General features: G+C 43.4%; 2 protein-coding genes across 3 annotated transcripts; one reads left to right on the plus strand and one right to left on the minus strand.

The window, feature by feature from the left end:
• Window positions 1-1,811: 1,811 nt before the first annotated feature.
• On the minus strand, window positions 1,812-6,515 carry COX4I1 (cytochrome c oxidase subunit 4I1). Of its 2 annotated transcripts, XM_089539706.1 has the most exons (6): window positions 6,409-6,500; window positions 5,002-5,145; window positions 4,828-4,907; window positions 3,868-4,032; window positions 3,580-3,711; window positions 1,812-2,098 (listed from the first exon to the last, which is right to left on the minus strand). In XM_089539706.1, the coding sequence occupies exons 2-6, from the start codon at window positions 5,031-5,033 to the stop codon at window positions 1,962-1,964; spliced, it is 546 nt and encodes a 181-aa protein (XP_089395832.1). In that variant the 5' UTR covers window positions 5,034-5,145; window positions 6,409-6,500; the 3' UTR covers window positions 1,812-1,961. The 2 variants fall into 2 exon arrangements, with proteins under 2 accessions (XP_089395832.1, XP_089395833.1); XM_089539707.1 differs by lacking the exon at window positions 5,002-5,145 and having other exon boundaries at window positions 6,409-6,515.
• Window positions 6,516-6,591: 76 nt separating this feature from the next.
• Window positions 6,592-18,577, plus strand: EMC8 (ER membrane protein complex subunit 8). Its single transcript, XM_089539705.1, has 5 exons — window positions 6,592-7,009; window positions 13,377-13,453; window positions 13,874-13,943; window positions 14,933-15,027; window positions 16,003-18,577. The coding sequence occupies exons 1-5, from the start codon at window positions 6,743-6,745 to the stop codon at window positions 16,160-16,162; spliced, it is 669 nt and encodes a 222-aa protein (XP_089395831.1). The 5' UTR covers window positions 6,592-6,742; the 3' UTR covers window positions 16,163-18,577.
• The last annotated feature ends 302 nt before the right edge of the window (window positions 18,578-18,879 follow it).

Below are 18,879 nucleotides of genomic sequence, written 5' to 3' on the forward strand. Positions count from 1 at the left end.
GGGCATTGAAAGTTTACATCATGTATTTTGTGCATTTTGTTTGGCCTGATAATGGTGTTGCTGCTTTGTGGATTTTGGATGTTATTGTACTTTGCTGGATAGCCAACACAACTACCCTTGGATAGGTTTTCTACTTGCAAAGTGAATGATACCCATTTACTCATAAGGAGACAAGTAAATACATTTAGGGATAACATTGCTACTTGTTCATCTATTAATCAAGCGTCAAAAACATTCTCATACAGGATCTCCCATGCTGGATTGTGTTATTAAGTCACAATGGCGTGGCAGAATTAGAGAGTGGCGAAACAACATGGTGAGATTTGTGGGAACTGTAGTCCAAAGAAGACGTTTTAGATCTAGCTTTCACAGAGATTGTCTTTTCAAGATTACGTTAAACGTGAAGCATGTAGGGAGATAGGTTTAAAACAGGGAAGATCTAATGAAATGGGGATTTCAAGCTCAAGAATATTCTGTAGCCTTGTTTCAGATGCAACGTTGCTGCAACTGTGGTTTATTGCTTCAGTCTTTGGCTGTTCAATACATTAACAAAGAAAATGCCAGGATTGTGTAATGCAGGCCAGCCCTCACACAAACATCCTGGCTGCACTACTGTAGCTGGCTTTGCAACCGCTATAGCAACCATCTAGAACTCTTAGCAAGCTCTGACATCCAACCCGATATGCCTCACTGCAGGCAAACAGCTTTATGGTTATATTCTTCCTAGAGTATCATGCAGAAGGAAATGAGCATGAGCACACTCATGCCAACCTTAATTTATGGCAACCTGCCTGTTGCTGCACCCATCCTGCAGCCCTGCCTCACTGGGTACACAATAGGGAATGCGGCAGTTCATTTATCACCAACATTGTTTCCGATACTCTCACTCAGCACTTCCAAGCAATGAGTACTAATGAAAAGTACATTAGCGTATGAGAAAGGCTTCTAAAGTATCTCAATCAAATAATACACTTTTGGTAATTCGGCAGCTAAGTGTCCCCACTCTTCAGCCTGGATTCTTTGGCTGGAATCCTGTTAACGTCTTACATATGTGTAAGCTCCCCTGGAGATGTAGTTGGACAGTTTTATCTGATGGAAAATGTCCACATTCAGTTGACGGTTGCAGAAGTGGAGCTGCACATGTGACATCACTGTGCAGAGCTGTATATTGGCTTGTTGCACTGTGACACAATTTGGATAGGCATTCAGTAGTGCAACAGTGCCATTCAAGACAAGGGTTGCCCAGCACAATCAATGTATTACTCAGTATGTGGAGATTTACACTTTGTTGTGTGCCTTCAAGTTGTTTACAACCTATGGCAACCCCAAGGTTAACCTATCCAAGGGTTTTCTTGGCAAGATTTTTTCAGAGCTGTCCACTGTGTGGCTGAGAGAGTGTGACTTGCCAGTGGGTTGCCATGGTAAAGCAGGGATTCGAACCCTGCCCTCCAGAGCCCAACACTCAAACCACTACACTGTGCATATTTCTCAGATTTACATTGCACAACTCCAAAGGAGGACTTCTGCTTTTATTTTACTATCTAGATTCTATAGAGATCATCCAAACAGCAAATAAAAAGATGTTTACAACATAGTATCTTTTTCAAACTGTATTTTTTAATCTTGCTGTGTATGTTTTGCATTTTAAAAGCAGCCAGAGGATTTAACGCTTCCTTGGACCCATCTCAAGAGAATTTGCAATCCTGTCTGTCAGAATACACAAACACAGTAGTCAGCCTTGAACCGCTGTAAATTCACAAGCTGTTATAACCTACACACAGAAAGCATTCTAAGATGGAAACAAGAAGGAATTTTTCAAGTAAACCAGACATTTATTAAGATTTTTCTCTCAACGAAGGGTTATTTCCCCCCATACACAGAAGCACTGAGGTCATATGGAGATGACGGAATCGTTTTGGAGACTTCAAACTAGGATGGGAGTGGCAATCCCTGGAGTGCTTTTACTTCTTCCATTCCTTCTTCTCGTAGTCCCACTTTGCTGAGAAGCCTTCGATTGGATTAATTCTCATATCCAGCATTCTTTGGGTCTGCATGGCCTTCCACTCATCTGAGAAGGTGTGAGGGATGGGCCCAAAAACTGCAAATTGATCATTATGTTAACTTATGACACATTCACATTATGGTAATTTACAACAAGTTCAGTTCATCAATAGCTAGAATCACAGTGTGTTCAATCTTTCTCCAATTCCAAGCAATGAAAATAACTGAGTTCCTCACTAAAGCAAAGTTGGCCTTCCAGAAGTTGGAAGCCAGCATAGCCAATGGTAAAGGATGTTGGGAGTTGTAATCCAAGAATATCTGGAGGGCCACAATGATGCCAACTCTTGCCCTTTTAAAGTGTACACTATTTTAAGGTGTAGACAGTAAATCGATGCCTATATACTTTGTGATACCAATATATGCAAGCCCTCCAGCCATAAAAAGCTGTGCAACTGACTAACATCTAACTATGGCTACCTAGTTCAAAAGTAAGCAAGCGAAATAAGGAAGGACAGAAAAGACGTTTATGTTCTACCCAGCGCCTATGCTAAAACAGGTCAAATAATTTCTGCTGAACAGATGAAAGCATCTCAAAACTTTAGCACTGCTTCAGTCACCAGGCAGATGGTTTCCAGAGTCACTGTTAGCCAAATGTTAACAACCAAATGTTTATTATTTTCTAGTGGCACAGAGAGGGTTACTTTGTATTTGGTGGACCCTCCTACATCGTTTTGCTTTACCTTGGCAATTTAAGTCTGGGAACAGATATGCATTTGGGTCCAGGGAATAAGCATCTGCCTGTATAGTTCTCTCATAGGTATTGGGATGGCAGATATGCCATGCCTGCACACTTCAATTTTCTTTGTTTGCTAGGGCACCATAGGACCCTTGGGAAACCATCTTTCACTGACCTCACCCAGGACACGGGGAAGGTTATACCCCAGGTCAAGAAACTGTTAACCAGCCACAGGGCATTTTGAAGGGTACTCATGGGATACACTGGATAGAGTTACTTATTTAAGGGCCCAATACTATCACTGGGTGCAAAGGGATGCTGGAACACATCAGCAAAAAGGGCTACCATCTTCCAGCTAGACATTAATTCTAAGGCTGCATCCACACTGCAGTTTGACACGACTTTAACTGTCAAGGCTCACTACTATGGAATTCTGGGATTTGTAGTTTTGTAGCAGATATTTAGCCTTCCCTGTCAGAGGGGTCTGGTGCCACAACAAACTACAGATCCTAGAATTCCATAGTATTGAACGATGGCAGTTAAAGCAGTGCCTCCTTACTCCAGCACCACACCTTCCAAACAAGAATGATCTTAATTATTAGAGTATAACAAAACACTGCATTTTGCTATCCCCTTTGTGCAAACATAGGACCAAGTCTAATGCTAAAACTGGCTAACACCTTTCCACCCTACCTAGCACATGTGAGTACACACATGTGCACATATCCTTGGTACCTGTGTGCCAGATCAGGAAGAGGATGGGCATTCCTTATTGGAGGGATTTTTCTGGTACTTCTATAACATGTAAAGTCGGTCTATGAATGCCCCCCTACCCTTCTTACCATATTGCCTTTGCCAAATGACAATAAAGCCAGTGAAGCCAACGAAGAAGAGGATCCCGCCAACAACTGTCTTCCATTCAGCTGAACCCTTATTCATCTCAGCAAAGCTTTCATGGAATTTGATGCGATACACTGAAGAAAAAAGAAAAAACATGTCAAACAGAAAAAGGAGTTGCTTCCTTCCTAGTTGCCTGAGATCGTCAAGACAGCTTTCTGCTTAAGATGATCAAGTCCTCAGTGTTTGCCTGTCTCACCCGCTTCCTCCTCTTCTGCCCCCACAGTGCTTACGTGCAACTTTCTCCTCCACTGAAAGAGCGCTCCATGACGCCTTCTCTTTCTCTTTCAGGGCTTTCTGCTCAGAAGAAAGAGTTTTTGCATATGCAACTTCAGGCAAAGGGATATTCCGACGGTCAGTGTAAGACGGCAGACTGAAGTCCTCAGTTTTCACAATGCCTGTTTGGCCGAGAAAACACAAAGGTTCAGACAAATACAAAAAACATGACAGCAGGAATCCTGGGAAAGTAATTCAAAAGCAAAACACAGATCGTTCATGCAGAGAAGCAAATATAAATATTGCTTCTTAGTGGCTTTTTCACTGAACTAGTTCTAATAAATGCAGAGGCAGAAAAAAGAAGCAGTCTCCTTAACATAAGCTGCTCTTTCAAATGGAAGGACAAAAGCAAGACCTGTGGGGAAGAGAGTCTGCAGTTCAATCTAGAAGTATCAAGGCACTGGGGTGGGATGGACCAGAAAAACCTCGTCACTGGTTATGGTGGTGAGGGCTGCAGAAACTTCCAGTCCAACAAATGGGCATGGTTCCCATCCCTTGGCGGAGGGTGAGAGAAGCTCTTACAGGCCGGAGAATATTCAGCAGCCAGTTTTGTTAACTCAGCCTGTCTTGTTCAGCCACCATCATAATCTGGGCACTAAGGTGACCCAGGCAGAATCCAGAATTAGCTGACAAAGGGCAGGGGCCTGCAATCCCTCAGCCTAAAGAGACAGAGATGGGGAACCACACCTGCTTCACCACCACAGAGAAAAAGCTGAAGAAAGACTCGAGGAAGGTTCAAGCCATACTCCAAGTTCTTTAAAGAGGCATGGACAGGTCACTACCTACTTCTTTAATACGTCTGAGATCTGTTATTGGTAAACCATCCTCATGAAACACTTTTGTATGCTGAAATGTGCTATACGGATAAATAAGACAGCTTTACTACATTCATACCACAGTGAGTAGAGTGAACCTACCATGTCCATGTGCCCTTAAGCAGACTGAAGTGGAAATAGCCCTTTTGCCAAGAAGGCTAAATGCCCTTGAAGCCAACATCCTGAAAGAGATAAAATGAATACATTTTAAAAGCTAAGTATGCTTATTAGGATGAGAAGAACAGCCCAGCAGATATTTTTTTCTTAGCCATGCACCTGATAGCTTTGTAGGCCAATTGTAGGTACATCTTTGGAAGGCAGTGTGGTGTAGTTGTATTTTATTAGGACTCTGGGAGACCAGGGTTCAAATCCCCTCTCAGTCATGGAAGCTCACTGGATGAGCTTGGGCAAGTCTCTCACCTGAAGAAGGCAATGACAAACCTCCGCTGAATAAGTCTCATCAAGCAAACTCTATGAGAGGGTCAGCCTAAGTGGAGCTGACCTGAAGGGACAACTTAGGGCCTGAACCGACAAGCCAAAATAAAGCTGCTTCGGGTCACTTTAGAGGTATGCTGTTTAAATGACACAGGCATCTTAAGAGGCCAGAAGCTGAACCAAAGCTGTGTTTAGGAATGGAGCATGGCTTTGGCGCTGCTTCCAGCCTCTCAGGACACATGCATCATTTAAACATTGAATAGGAAGCCAAGAGCACTTTCAATGTATTTTATATACATAAGAAAGTTGGATTACAACTCCCACCATCCATGACACTTTCCTGGACTACAATTCCCACTATCCATAGCATCTTGCTGGATTACAACTCCCACCGTCCATAATGCCTTGCTGAACTGCAACTTCCTCTGTCCATAAGACCTTACGACACTAAAGCTCCCACCATCCATGACACCTTACTACGCTAAAATTCCCAACATTCATCACACTTTGCTGGACTACAATTCCCACCATACCAACAGATGACCCATCCATAATATCTTGCTGGACTCCAACTCCCACCACCCATAGCACCTTGCTAGACTACAATACCCACCATCCATAACATCTGGCCAGATTACAACCCCCACCATCTCTGACACATTACTGGACTACAACTCCCACGGTCCACAACACCTTACTACAGTCAAGCTCCCAACATCCTTCACAAATTGCTAGATTACAACTCCCACCATCCCCAACACCTGATTGCACTAAAGCTCCCACCATCCCCAATACCTTGCTGGATTACAATTGCCATCATCCATAAAACCATGCTGCACTACAACTCCCACCATCCCCAATACCTTGCTGCACTACAACTCCCATCATCCATAAAACCTTGCTGCACTACAACTCCCACCATCCCCAATACCTTGCTGCACTATAACTCCCATCATCCATAAAACCTTGCTGCACTACAACTCCCACCATCCCCAATACCTTGCTGCACTACAACTCCCATCATCCATAAAACCTTGCTGCACTACAACTCCCATCACCCCCAATACCTTGCTGGACTACAACTCCCATCATCCATAAAACCTTGCTGCACTACAACTCCCATCAACCCCAATACCTTGCTGCACTACAACTCCCACCATCCCCAACCGACCCCTCTCTACACTAGAGCCCCCAGCATCCCTGGCCCTTCGCTGGATGACCCTTCGGCATCCCCCTCCGTCTCCTCACCTTCCGCCCAGGAAGAGCCCGGCTCCGAGTGTCCTCTAAGCGCCGAGAGCGAGGACGCCGGAAGGAAGCGGAAGCCGCAGGGAGAAACAGAAAAGGAGACCGGAAGCGGAAACGCAAGCCACGACGACTCCGCCCCCTTCCCTCAGCGGCTTAGGAATAGACTCCCGCCGCGAAGCACGACGGGAAACGGGAGCGTACAGCGAAACCTGTCTAGGACGTTTCTAGCAACCATAGAGACTTCCGGTTTTTGCGACACTCCGTGCTCCTTTACGGCCCCAAACCGGAAGCGGCTGTTTTTGTAGCTGCAGTAGCAGCAGCAGTGGCAGCAGCCGCCATGAAGCTGAGCACTCAGGCCTACTGCAAGATGGTCCTCCACGGCGCCAAGTACCCGCACTGCGCCGTCAACGGGCTCCTGGTGGCCGAGAAGCAGGCGCCCCAGCAGCCCCAGCAGCCCCGGGGAGCCAGGGACAGGGACGGCCCCACGCCGCCTCCGCCCCCGCCCCCGCCGCCCCCCGCCGCCCAGACGCTCTTCGTCGACTGCGTCCCTCTCTTCCACGGAAGCCTCGCCCTCACCCCGATGCTGGAGGTGGCCCTCACCCTGGTGAGTCCGCGAGGCTGCCCCGGAGGCGCTCTCTGGGCAAGGGCGCCCCAGTGGACCTCTAAGGGCAAGAGAGAGTCCTGGGAGAACACTTGCCTGTAGGGAATCATGGGGACTACTTGCCCATAGGGAAACATGCCCCACATATGGGCATGTGTTCCCAATGGTTCTCTATGGGCATGAATTCTCTTCTCCATCGATAGGTATCCTCAGATGTTGCTCTATGGGCAAGCATTCCCAATGATTCCCTATGAGCAAGTGTCCCCCAATGATCCCCTATGGGCAAGGATTCCCCAATGATTCCCTATGGGCAAGCATTCTCCCATGTTTCCCTATGGGCAAGCATTCCCAATGATCCCCTATGGGCAAGGATTCTCCCATGTTTCCCTATGGGCAAGCATTCCCAATGATTCCCTATGAGCAAGTGTCCCCCAATGATCCCCTATGGGCAAGGATTCCCCAATGATTTCCTATGGGCAAGCATTCCCAAATGATTCTCTATGGACAAGTATTGTCTTAGGCTTCCCAATGGGCAAGTATCCTCCCATTTATCTCTATAGGCAAGTATTCTCCCATGTTTCCCTATGGGCAGGCATTCCTCTGGAACCCTGAGGTTTGTATTTTGTGGCACTAGCATTCTCTGGCAGAGAAGGCGAAAGACCACGTGAAACTACAAATCCCGGGATGGCGTAGCATGGAGCCATGGCAGCAAAAGCGCTTTCCAACTGCATTAATTCTGCAGTTAAGGTGGCCACCGAGTGACAATTGGAGAAAGCTCCTGGGCTGCTGCGCACGGCAGAATTAATGCAGTTTGGCATCACTTTAACAGCCATGGCTCCATCCTGTGGAATCCTGGGATGGGTAGTTTATGGTGTATGTTTTAGACTCATAGAGTTGGAAGGGACCTCCAAAGGCCACCCAGTCCAACCCAGTTCTGCCATGCAAGAAATATACCATCCAAATACTCCTGACAGATGACCATACAAAGAAGGAGACTCCACCATTTTCCAAGGCGGCGTCTTATACTAAACAGCCCTTACTCTCAGGAAGTTCCTCCTAATGTTGAAGTGGAATCTCTTTTTCTATAGCTTGCATCCATTGCTCTGGGTCCTATTCTCTGGAGCAGCAGAAAACAAGCTTGCTCCCTCCTCAATATGACCTCCCTTCAAATATTTAAACAGGGCTATCATATCACCTCTTAACCTTCTCTTCCCCAGGCTAAACATACCTAGCTCCCTAAGTCTCTCCTCATAAGGCATGGTTTCCAGACCCTTCGCCATTTTAGTTGTTCTCCTTTGGACACGTGGCTCCAGTTTCTCCACATCCTTTTTGAATTGAGTGCCCAGAACTGGACACAATATTCCAGGTGGGGCCTGACCAGAGCAGAAGAGAGTGGCACTATGACTTCCCTTGATCTAGACACTATACTTCTATTGATGCAGCCTAAAATCGCATTGGCCTTGTTAGCTGCCCCATCACACTATGAGACTTGTTCTGCTATTGACCAGTATGTGAGGCAGTGTGGAGTAGTGGTTTTGAGTGTTGGACTATGACTCTGGAGACCAGGGTTGGAGTCCCAGCTCAGCCATGAAACCCACTGGGTGACACTCTCTCAGAGGAAGGCAATGGCAAACCTCCTCTGAACAAACCTTGCCAAGAAAACCCCATGATAGGTTTGCCTTAGGGTCATCATAAGTTGGAAACAATTTGAAGGCACACAACAACAACTATGTTCACCCTCTGGCTGCTGTTAGTTTCCCTGTTCTGTTAGAGAAAGACACATGGGATGTGATTCATTGCCAGATATTACGGTGAACCAGGAAGATGTTGGACCAGGTCTAGATTGCTATTTGAAGTCAGTTGGAAATCAATGGGACAAGTTTGTGTTGAGTTAGTTCCCACCGAAAGTGATGGAAGTTAAGTCCTGCTAACATTAGTCCAAAACACAGTGAGGAAATAATCCAGTTTGATACTGCTATAACTGCCCTGGCTTGATGCTAGATAATCCTGGCATTTGTAGTTTTGTGAGACATTTAGCCCCTCTGTCAGAGAGCCCTGGTGCCACAGTAAATACAATTCCAGGATTCCTGTGCCAGGGCAGTTAAAGTGGTTTCAAACTGGATTATTTCTGTAGTGTGTTTTGGACCTTAGTCTGGCTCCATCCTTGAATTTTTAAAGCCTGGGAGTTGCTTTATTTATACTAAACAATATATAGTTTTCATTTCATTTCAAACATCACTTTGCTCTAGCAAAACTGAGCCTGAGTCCAAGTAGGCAGTCCTTCTTGCTTAAGAATGCTTTGCAGGTATTGCAGAAATTCATGATGCAGTATATTTTTCTGAGTGGGAATCTGTGCTATATCAGATTCTGCCTTTAATCTGCATTTGAAGAAACTGGAATAAACTATTGAAGAACTGTGATGAAGCAAGCCCTTATGCAAACTAATTATGAAAGAATTGGATTCATCCTTTTAAGCTGAATTGGAAATGGCCAGAGCTGAATCAATTAGTAAATCAACATGGTTTGCAAATCAAAGCATATGACAGTTTCAAAATATTTAATCAGTGCTAATGCAGTATGTCTTACAAGGCCAAGATACTCCCCCATATTTGTGTATTGACATCCTCTTTGCAGATTGGTGGTAAGAAATACCAGGAGATGAAATGTGTGTGTTTGGCGCTTTGTTCAGTAGTCCCACTTATGGATTGTGCCTTCATCTTCTTTTCAACTTCAGGTGAATCTGTCACTGGGTTTTCTTGACAAGATTTCTTAAGAGACGGTTTGCCTTTGCTTTCCTCTGAGGCTGAGAGAGGTTACCCAATGGGTTTCCATGGCCAAGATGGTTTGAACTCTGGTCTCCAAAGTCATAATCCAGTGCTCAAACCACTACACCACACTGGCTGTCAAATTGCACCAGCCAACATTAAAATCAGATGTTGTTGTTCACCATCAGGTCAACTTCAACTTACGGCAACCCAATGAATGAGAGAGCCCCAAGAGCGTCGTTGATCAACTGTCCTCCTCAAGTCTTACTGGCTCAGAGCTGTCGCTTCCTTGATTTAATTAATCCATCTCTAATGTAGTCTACCTCTTTTCCTACTGACTAATTTAACAAGTCTTCTTGTCTTTTCCACTAAGGACATATCACACCATCCTGATGTATTGGTTTGTTTGTTTGTTTTACAGCAGTCACATTAGTGAAGCAAACTGGAACGTTGTTGTTGTTGCTGTTGTTGTTTGCCTCCAAGTTGTTTCTGACTTATGGCAACCCTGTCACAGGGTTTTCTTGGCAAGGTTTGTTCAGAGGAGGTCTGCCATTGCTTTCCTTCAGGCTGAGGGCATGTAACTTGCCCAAGGTCACCTTGTGGATTTCATGGCCAAGCTTTGAATTGAACCCTGGTCTCCAGAGTCATTGTTCAACACTCAAACCACTGCACCATGATGGTTCTTGAAGTACCAGTTTGAAAACATTCAATGTAACTTCTGTGCAATGGAGGGAGTATGCAGCCTCACCATCATCATTTAAACTGATATTCTTCTGGAGACAAAAATGAATACAGTCTACCCTCCATTTTTACAGGGGATCCATTCCGGACCACCACCACCCCCACGAAAATGGAGACTGGCATGTATTCAAGCCCCATAGGCTTGAATGGGGCATGCCCCCATAAGTGCATGGGGGCATGTGCAGCAGCAGCGTGCCCCATTGGGGTTAACAAAAATCGCCCCTCCATGTATAAACAAGAACGCAAGTCACAAGGCTGCAAGAAAGGAGGGATGACTGTACTCTCTCACCAAATATTGAGCCAAGCTTGTTAATAGTGGGTCTCCTGAGAGGATCCAAAATTGTTTCAGGCCAGCAAACACAGAGCCTGGCAAATGCCATCTGTGCAGGGAATGTTAAGGGCACAAATGGCCAATTGGGTCTATGCGCAAATGCAGTTCTAACTGGAGAACTAATTTTGCAAGGAACAGTTGAAAACCTCTTCCTGAAGTGTGATAGTCCTGGAGGCTGGCTATGTGCAATAAGTCACCAGAACGGGGCTTAGAGGTCTTTAAACAGAGGCTGGATGGCCATTGGTCGGGGATGCATTGATTGAGATTTCCTGCATGGCAGAATGGGGTTGGATTGGATGACCCTTGCAGTCTCTTCCAGCTCTGTGATTCTATGAAAACCGTGCCTGTTTAAGACCTGCGTATATGAGAGCTGATTATACAGTTATTTTCCTTTCATTTTAAAGAAGGACAAGACCTGCAATGGTACCATAATTCATTTGTTTCCTTGTTAGTTTTTCCTACATCCAGTGATGGCTGTGGCAGTTTCATAGTGAATTCTGCAGCACTTAAAAGACAAACTGTTGTTAGCAACAGTTGTTAACAAACCAGAGCTTTCCAGGCGGAGAGCTGAATTAGTCCCTTGTACTCTGCTAGCTGAATGGGAGAGCTGAGATTGCTATAGAACAGCTGAAGGAAAAATTCAAACAAGCTTTTTAATGTTTATTGTGAACAAGAGTGTCTTATCCAGGCATTTAGTTTTTAGTTACAAGATTTAAAGTTCCTGACAATTAAAATGGCATCTATAAACCCATGAAATGGGGGTTATGATTGCAGCAGCAGTTGGCTTTTTAAGTATAACAATGCAACAGAATGACAATTTAATGAAACACATAAATCCATGCCATTCCTCCAGAAGAGATTATTTGTATAGCTTTGTTCTGCTTTTAGACAGTTTAATTCGGGGCTGTAATTATACTAACCATGAGATTGATGTGTTTTGCAGGAAGCTGGAGTTCAGCATCCAAAATGTTCTGGAATCCACTTTAATTCCTCCCCCTTTTAAAAGATACTAGTTGAGAATTTTCTAAAAGGGTACAATTGCTAGCTTTTTCTCCCCCACCTCCCTAAGTCACTGGATTACCTTAATCGGATACTCTTCTTGTGAGCAGCAAATATGGCAGATTCAAAACCAGTGAAACGGAGCCAAAATCTGAACTTAGATTAATGCGTCGTTTCAAGCCATGCCTCCTGACACCCAATATCAATTTGTCCCTTTAATTCCCACTGGGTAGTTTAACAAAGCTTTGTGGCAGATTAGATGTTACATTAAGATAAAATGAAATGAGTTTTATGCAAATGTCTCTCCTAATTAAAGGATTCCATACGAGGAGAAAAAAAACACCACACAGCTTGCACTGTATCTTCAGATGAAGATCTTGAGATGCTGGCTTTGCCTTAAAACCCATGGCCCTGATTCTTAGCCATGTTGGACATCAAATGCTTGGGAATGGGGTTAATAGCTAGTTTGCTAACCCATTCCCCCTCCCTAAGAGTTTACTAGCAAGACCAGCTGCCACTACTAGCCCCTTAACCCTCTGCTCTATTTTGCTGAAGCAGCTGTGGATAGGGTACAAGGGGATGAAAGATTCTGGCTTTTGCCATCTGTCTCCTTTTCCCCCAGCCCTGCCAACCCCCTTAAATCCTGGATCTGCCCCTTTGCTGCTTGGTATGACCAAGAAAGATGGGTTCCCCTCTTCTAGCTATTCTTCTGTTGCCCCCCTCTTCCTTTTCTTCCCTGGGTTTCCTGCTCCTATGTGTCTACATGGATGAGGGTGCAGGATTCCTAAAAATCCATAATGAAAACATAGCTGCCGAAGCAAAGTGCTTACCTTTTTTATGTGGAAGTGGTATGGTTTTGTTTGCCTTCATAGGCACCACCCTGTAAAGTAGATCATTACCTCCTTTTAACAAGACGGCAAACTTAGGCTTAGCGAGTGACCTGAACAAAAGCATGAGTTTACGGCAGAGGTGGCATTTGACCTCTTCATTTGTATTCATAGCAGATACAGTATAATGAATTATGGATGGGTGGCTTTTCCTGGCCTATATGTTCCAGTGGTCAGAGGATGGGGCCAATTATTTGGGGGCCTTGCATGTATATCTCATTTGCTGCAAACTGTGATCTTGTTCAGCTTCGGTTCCCACATTTGTAATGGGAGAAAAATTGTGAACTGTCTTAGAGGATGACAGCGTTTTATGATTAACAAGATAAAAATTCTGTACTCATTAATAGTCCTATATAAAATGTTCAAGAGTGATATTTTTTCACCTGATAAGCTAGCGGATTTGAAGCTGTTGTCAGTTGTTGATTCCACTCCTCCTTCCTAAGTGCTTTCATTATTATGTCTTGGAAACAGTTATCAAAGAAAGAGAAGTTAGCCCACACCAACCTTATCACCACCAGAGTGAGCATCAAGTGGCCATCTGAATCCAGTTGTTCACTAGTTCTTATCCACTGGGAAGCTATATAATTTAGGACAGTGTTGTGTCGGTCTTTGGAATGCTTATGGATATTTCTGATGCCCTCTTTCAGATTGATTCGTGGTGCAAAGAAAACAGCTACGTAATAGCCGGGTACTATCAAGCTAATGAGCGTGTGAAGGATGCCAGGTATGTTGTTCCAACTGTCTGGGATTAAGCTTTGATTTATGCCTGTTGCAACAGGGCCCATATTGTATGCACCCATACTCACAGATGTCTCCATGTTGCAGTTTCAATATAACTGCTATTCTAGTTAAGTGGGTGGTGCAGCGTGGCAGTGCCAAGGCAGGCGATGCCGTGTCTGGAGCAGTTAAGTTCAAAGAAATTTCATTTTAAATGATGAGGGATGGATCTCCTTTTCAGCACATATCAATAATATCTCATTGTATTTTTTTTTCTTTCATATACTGCACTAATACATTTACTGTCATTGATGCCATTGTCTGGTTTGTTTGATCATGTGTGAACATAACCCACTTTGTTGTTATTTAATTTTGATATATATGAATTGCAGCAGAATCTTACAAGTAACTTGTCCTTCTTTTGTAGTCCAAACCAGGTTGCTGAAAAGGTCGCCTCCAGGATTGCAGAAGGGTTCAACGACCCAGCGCTCATAATGGTATAGAAGACTCCCCCCCCCCCCCTTTCTTTCCTTTCATTACTTTTTCATAGGACCTGAGTTGGCTAGCCTAAATAGCATACTGTACCTGAAAACACTGTTTTCAAACCTGTTTTTCAGAAACGTTTCACATTCCTCCCAGTTTATTTTTTATTAAAATAAGAAGGTAAATAACAGGAACCGCTAGAATATGGTTTGAGTCTTAGGTATTTTGAGTACTGCCTACTTTTATATCTAATTATTTATTTTATTGTCAATAAACATGATGCCCAGCTTTAAATACTTGAAGGGATTCTGTGTAGAAGATGGAGCAAGCTTGTTTTCTGCTGCTCTAGATACTAAGGGTGTATCTACACTGTAGAAATAATGCAGTTTAACTGCCAAGGCTTCATCCTACAGAATACTGTGATTTGTAGTTTTGTGAGCCATTAGCAGTCTTAGGCAGAGAAGCCTAAAGTCCTTGTAAAACTTCAGATCTCAAGGTTGCATAGGCTGGGCTAAAGCACTTAAAATGGTGCCAGACTGCATTATTTGTACCATGTCGATGCAGAGTTTAGAAAAGTAGAGCTTTGAAAAACAAGTTTGAAAGTTTTGAAAAACATTGCTTTAAAGAGAGTCTACACTGAAGAATATATTTGTTCAATTTTCTGAATTTCCAGATTTGTTGTGGCTATTTTCAGTACATTAACAGTATGAGTATGCTCTATTTCAGAGGAAGGAACTGGCAAAACCACCTTTGCGTATTCCTTGCCTAAGAAACCCTAAATTTGAGCTCACCATAGGTTGACTTGAAGGCACATATATACACAGATGCATGCTGATATTAGAGCAACTATTTCAGAATCACAATGCATATACATAATGTTTGCATGTAATCTCCCAATAATGGTCATGGAAGGACCAGTTGCATTAAAATCCACACCGCCATTATAGCACTCACACAGTTTTAAGGTAAAGAAAACATGTCCCCTCTTTCTGTTCTGCATTAGGTGGATAATACTAAATTCACAATGGAGTGCATTGTACCAGCAGTTCATGTGTATGAGCATCACGAAAACAAATGGAGATGCAAAGACCCACACTTGTGAGTATGCTTGGAAGACCTGCTTAGTGTTCACATATCTTCTGAACTGATCCAGTAATATGCAGTAACAGCGAACCCAATAAACTAAGAATGTCAGCATAAAGTTAACCTAGAAAAGAGTTAAACTTGGTAGGTGGAGGGAGAGACAGGATGACTGAAACATGGAACAAACAGACAAAACGTTACATTTTTCCTGTCCTTTCCAGTATGTGAGTAACTGCCTTACCTCTCCTTTTCCTATTCAAGCATTAACCTTGTCCAGATGTCACACTAAATTATGGCTTAACATTATATGATTGACCCTCAGTATTGCATGGTGTCCCCTCCCCTTCTATGACCACAAAGAGGTCAGAAGCCTGTATTGCCATTTTTTCAATTAGTTGTAATTGAACATGACATTCTAATCCTAAAATATGGTTGATCTTAATCATGGTGTATTGAAACAAGCCAGCTTCGGACACCAAGATTGAACATTGCTTTGTTTCTGTAAACAGTAGTTAAGACTAACCACACTTTTGTCTGGCTGTGCTTAGTCATAAACAGAAGCAAAGGCTTCTAGTCTCTTCACAGCTGCATAGAGGAAGCCTGGGGCAGATGGAACTACATCTAAACAACAGTTCCAGCACTGCATCCAAATGTGGTCAGTTTGAGAGTTTTGTAATAGGTTGTGAAGGAGCAAAAAATGTGTCCCACAATTCCCCAGGATTCTTGCATGGAGGAAAGTTGGCCGAAGTGTATTTAAACATTTGCTGTATATTTGTGCCTCTGTCAGAGCTTGTAAAAATTACTTTGGGGGTTGCAGCTGCTCAGGGGTCTCTGGGAATTCTGGGACTTGTAGTCCAAAAATAGTATTCCCCCCCCAATGCTCTGGCGTTGTGCATAATTCCTTTGCCTCTTACACAGGTCTGGAAGCTTGGTTGCTTCTTTGTAAGGGCCATTTAATTCTGTACTTTCCCCCCCCCCCCCAATTCCTAGTGATTACTGTGAAGACTGGTCAGAAGCCCAGAGGATCTCCGCCTCCCTTTTGGACAGCCGGTCGTATGAAACGCTAGTGGATTTTGATAATCACTTGGATGACATCCGGAATGACTGGACAAACCCAGAGATTAATAAAGCTGTCCTCCACCTATGTTAGGGAGGCTCCCACTGACTTGACTTACTGGCATTTCCAGCAGTGCTGAAGAAGAAGAAATGGAAAGGGGGGGTGCAAAAAGATTTTGAATGTCAATAGAATACCCATGGTTCCTTCTGATGGAAAGCCAATGAGTAAGACTCATCCCTTGCAAAAGGATGTGTCACTATGCAGTCAAATCTTTTTAATGGGAATCCTTGGACTATCGACTGTAGTTCCCAAGCTCCTTTGTGGACTTCCACACACACTCGCAGCCTCCTCTCGTAATACGTTGCTGTAACGTTTCGAATCAGGAACTAGATCTGCTTGTCCAAACTATTCAGATTAAAAAGTTTTGACTAACCTTTTATAACCTTTAGAGAGTAATTTTTTTAAAAAAAGAAATTTATCGAATATCTTTCAGAGAGTTAAGCGCTAGTTCTTATTTTTTAAAAAGACTGATTATCTAATCTCTTAGTGAAAACCATGTGGTCATTTTGAGAGCTGCTGTTCTCAAGTGCAACCTGCTGGATGTTGTGCACCACTGTATATGTTGCTAGGACATGCTGCACATGGAGAAGAAAATAATAGCCTGACAAGCAATACTGTATGTCCTCAGATGCTGCCAAGTTTCCCAGTCATTCTGGGAATGCTGCGATTTTTCTGCCTGTCAGACTCAAAATGTTACATGAGCCCATTGGATTTCATCTTGAATGACTTGCGCATTCCATGCTTTTGACACATCATGGCTTGTTCGGAGAAGGTGAATGAGCTCTAAGCTCGTTCTTCCTTTATTCCTGTTTTAAACGTTTTTCTCTTTAACCCTATGGCTGAAAAATCTTATAACTTCTTCCATGCTTGGGTAAACATGCGTCCATCTAGTAAGAGAAGTTTCAGTTGCGGTGTTTAATTCTTGACATTTTACTGTCTGCAGTCATTGTTGTGAGCAAACCTCGGAAAGAGTTATTGGTGGACTACAGCTCCCATCCATGCTGGTTGGGAAACTTGGGATTTGTAGTTCATTAAGGTGGGTCTTGTTATGGGCATGAGCAGCTTTTAGCCTTCGGTACATCCTCTCTCTCTTCGCCTTTACTCTCCCTCCACTTGTGAAGGAATGGGAAGCTACCATTCTTGGTTTTGCAACTAAAACCACTTTTGATTTTGTTCAGCTTTCCACTTATAATCCAATTCACACAAACTGTAGGTTGCCTGGCTCCAATAACTGCTCACTGGTTTGCTACACACCTAAGAAGAAGGGAATGCATAAGACATTTGACCATTGCATCTGACTGCAGCTGTTGTGAGGGAATATACCTGCATATGTGAATAGTAGCAACCCTTAAAGCAGAGATGCCCAAACTCTGGCATTCCAGGTGTTTTGGACTTCACCTCCCAGAATTCCAAACAATTGGCCAAGATGGCTGAAGCTTCTGGGAACTGAAGTCCAAAACACCTGGAAGACGAGAGTTTGGGAATCGCTGCTCTAAGGGGTGCTTTTAAAAGAATCGCCAAACCCACAAACTCAATAGTCACCCCTCTTTTCTATGCTGCATTGAAGGTATTAAGAGCTGCACACCCCTCGTAGCTTTGGGTCTTTCATAAGACATGCTCCTCTTTGTTAACACCCATTGTTTCATGAAATAAAACAGTTATGCTTAGTACTGAAAGCAAAATAAAAGAAGACAAAAGATCCGGTGCTGAATAAAATAGATTTAGGAATTTCTTATAAGCAGCTGACACATTCTGAAGCACTTTGTCTACATAAACTGAAGCTCTTAAAAAATAATCTGGTGCCAAACACGGCTATTTCCCTGTTACGATAAAACTTACTCTCTGGTTTGAATGTTATCATGCTGTAGAAAAAAGGTCCATATGTTTGGTGTTGATTGTTTTTAATAATCTCAGCTCATGAAAGAGTAGTATTTCACTCCGAAATGTGCCAGGTCATTACAATGAATTGTTGAATCTGTTTTATTCAGCATTGGACGTCTTGTCTTCTTTTTCTTCCTAACTTGGTGCTGTTTCCTCTGCATCGTTGACACTTAGTACAGACCCAGTTTTGTCCATTCAGAATAGACTTGTAATGTATTGATCTTGTAGTTTAAAGGAGTCTTATTTTTTTCGGTACTGCTTACATGTGCTGCTTTTACTTTAAGTTTGCCTCTTGATAGAGATATGTGGCATCTTCTTGTTATTTTATATGTATTTATTTGTCTTTTTCTACTCCTCTGGACTGTATGAGCGTAACCTTTATGTTAAGCAGTAACAGTTTGAGATTTCTTGTTGAACGAAAATTATTTAACTGACTACATGTGCTTTCTTGCCTTCCCCCCGTCATCTTGAAAATAAAATCGATGAAACAAGTTTTGGATTTGTAAGGTGACCTGTGAGTCTGAGCATCAAAACCAGTCATTACTAGAGGAGACTTTGATGCGATATCAAGCCAAAGCCTGAAAACGTTGCTTTTTAGACTACAGATTAATCAGCGGTGCAGAAATAATGCAATTTGACACCACTTTAACTGCCATGGCACAATGCTATGTAATTCTGGGATTTGTAGTTTGGTGAGCTGCTTAGCCTTCTCTGTGAGAGAGCTTTGGTGCCACAACAAACTACAAATCCCAGGATTCCAGAGGATGGAGCCATGACACTTAAAGTGGTGTCAAGCTGCATTATTTCTACAGCGAGAATGCACTCTACAGTTCCCACAATCTCCCAGTGAGCATGGTCCCTGGATGTAT

The sequence above is a fragment of the Sceloporus occidentalis genome, unplaced genomic scaffold, assembly GCF_023333645.1.
Source record: "Sceloporus occidentalis isolate IW3139 unplaced genomic scaffold, rSceOcc1.0.p SCAF_10, whole genome shotgun sequence".
Classification (NCBI taxonomy): Eukaryota; Metazoa; Chordata; class Lepidosauria; order Squamata; family Phrynosomatidae; genus Sceloporus; species Sceloporus occidentalis.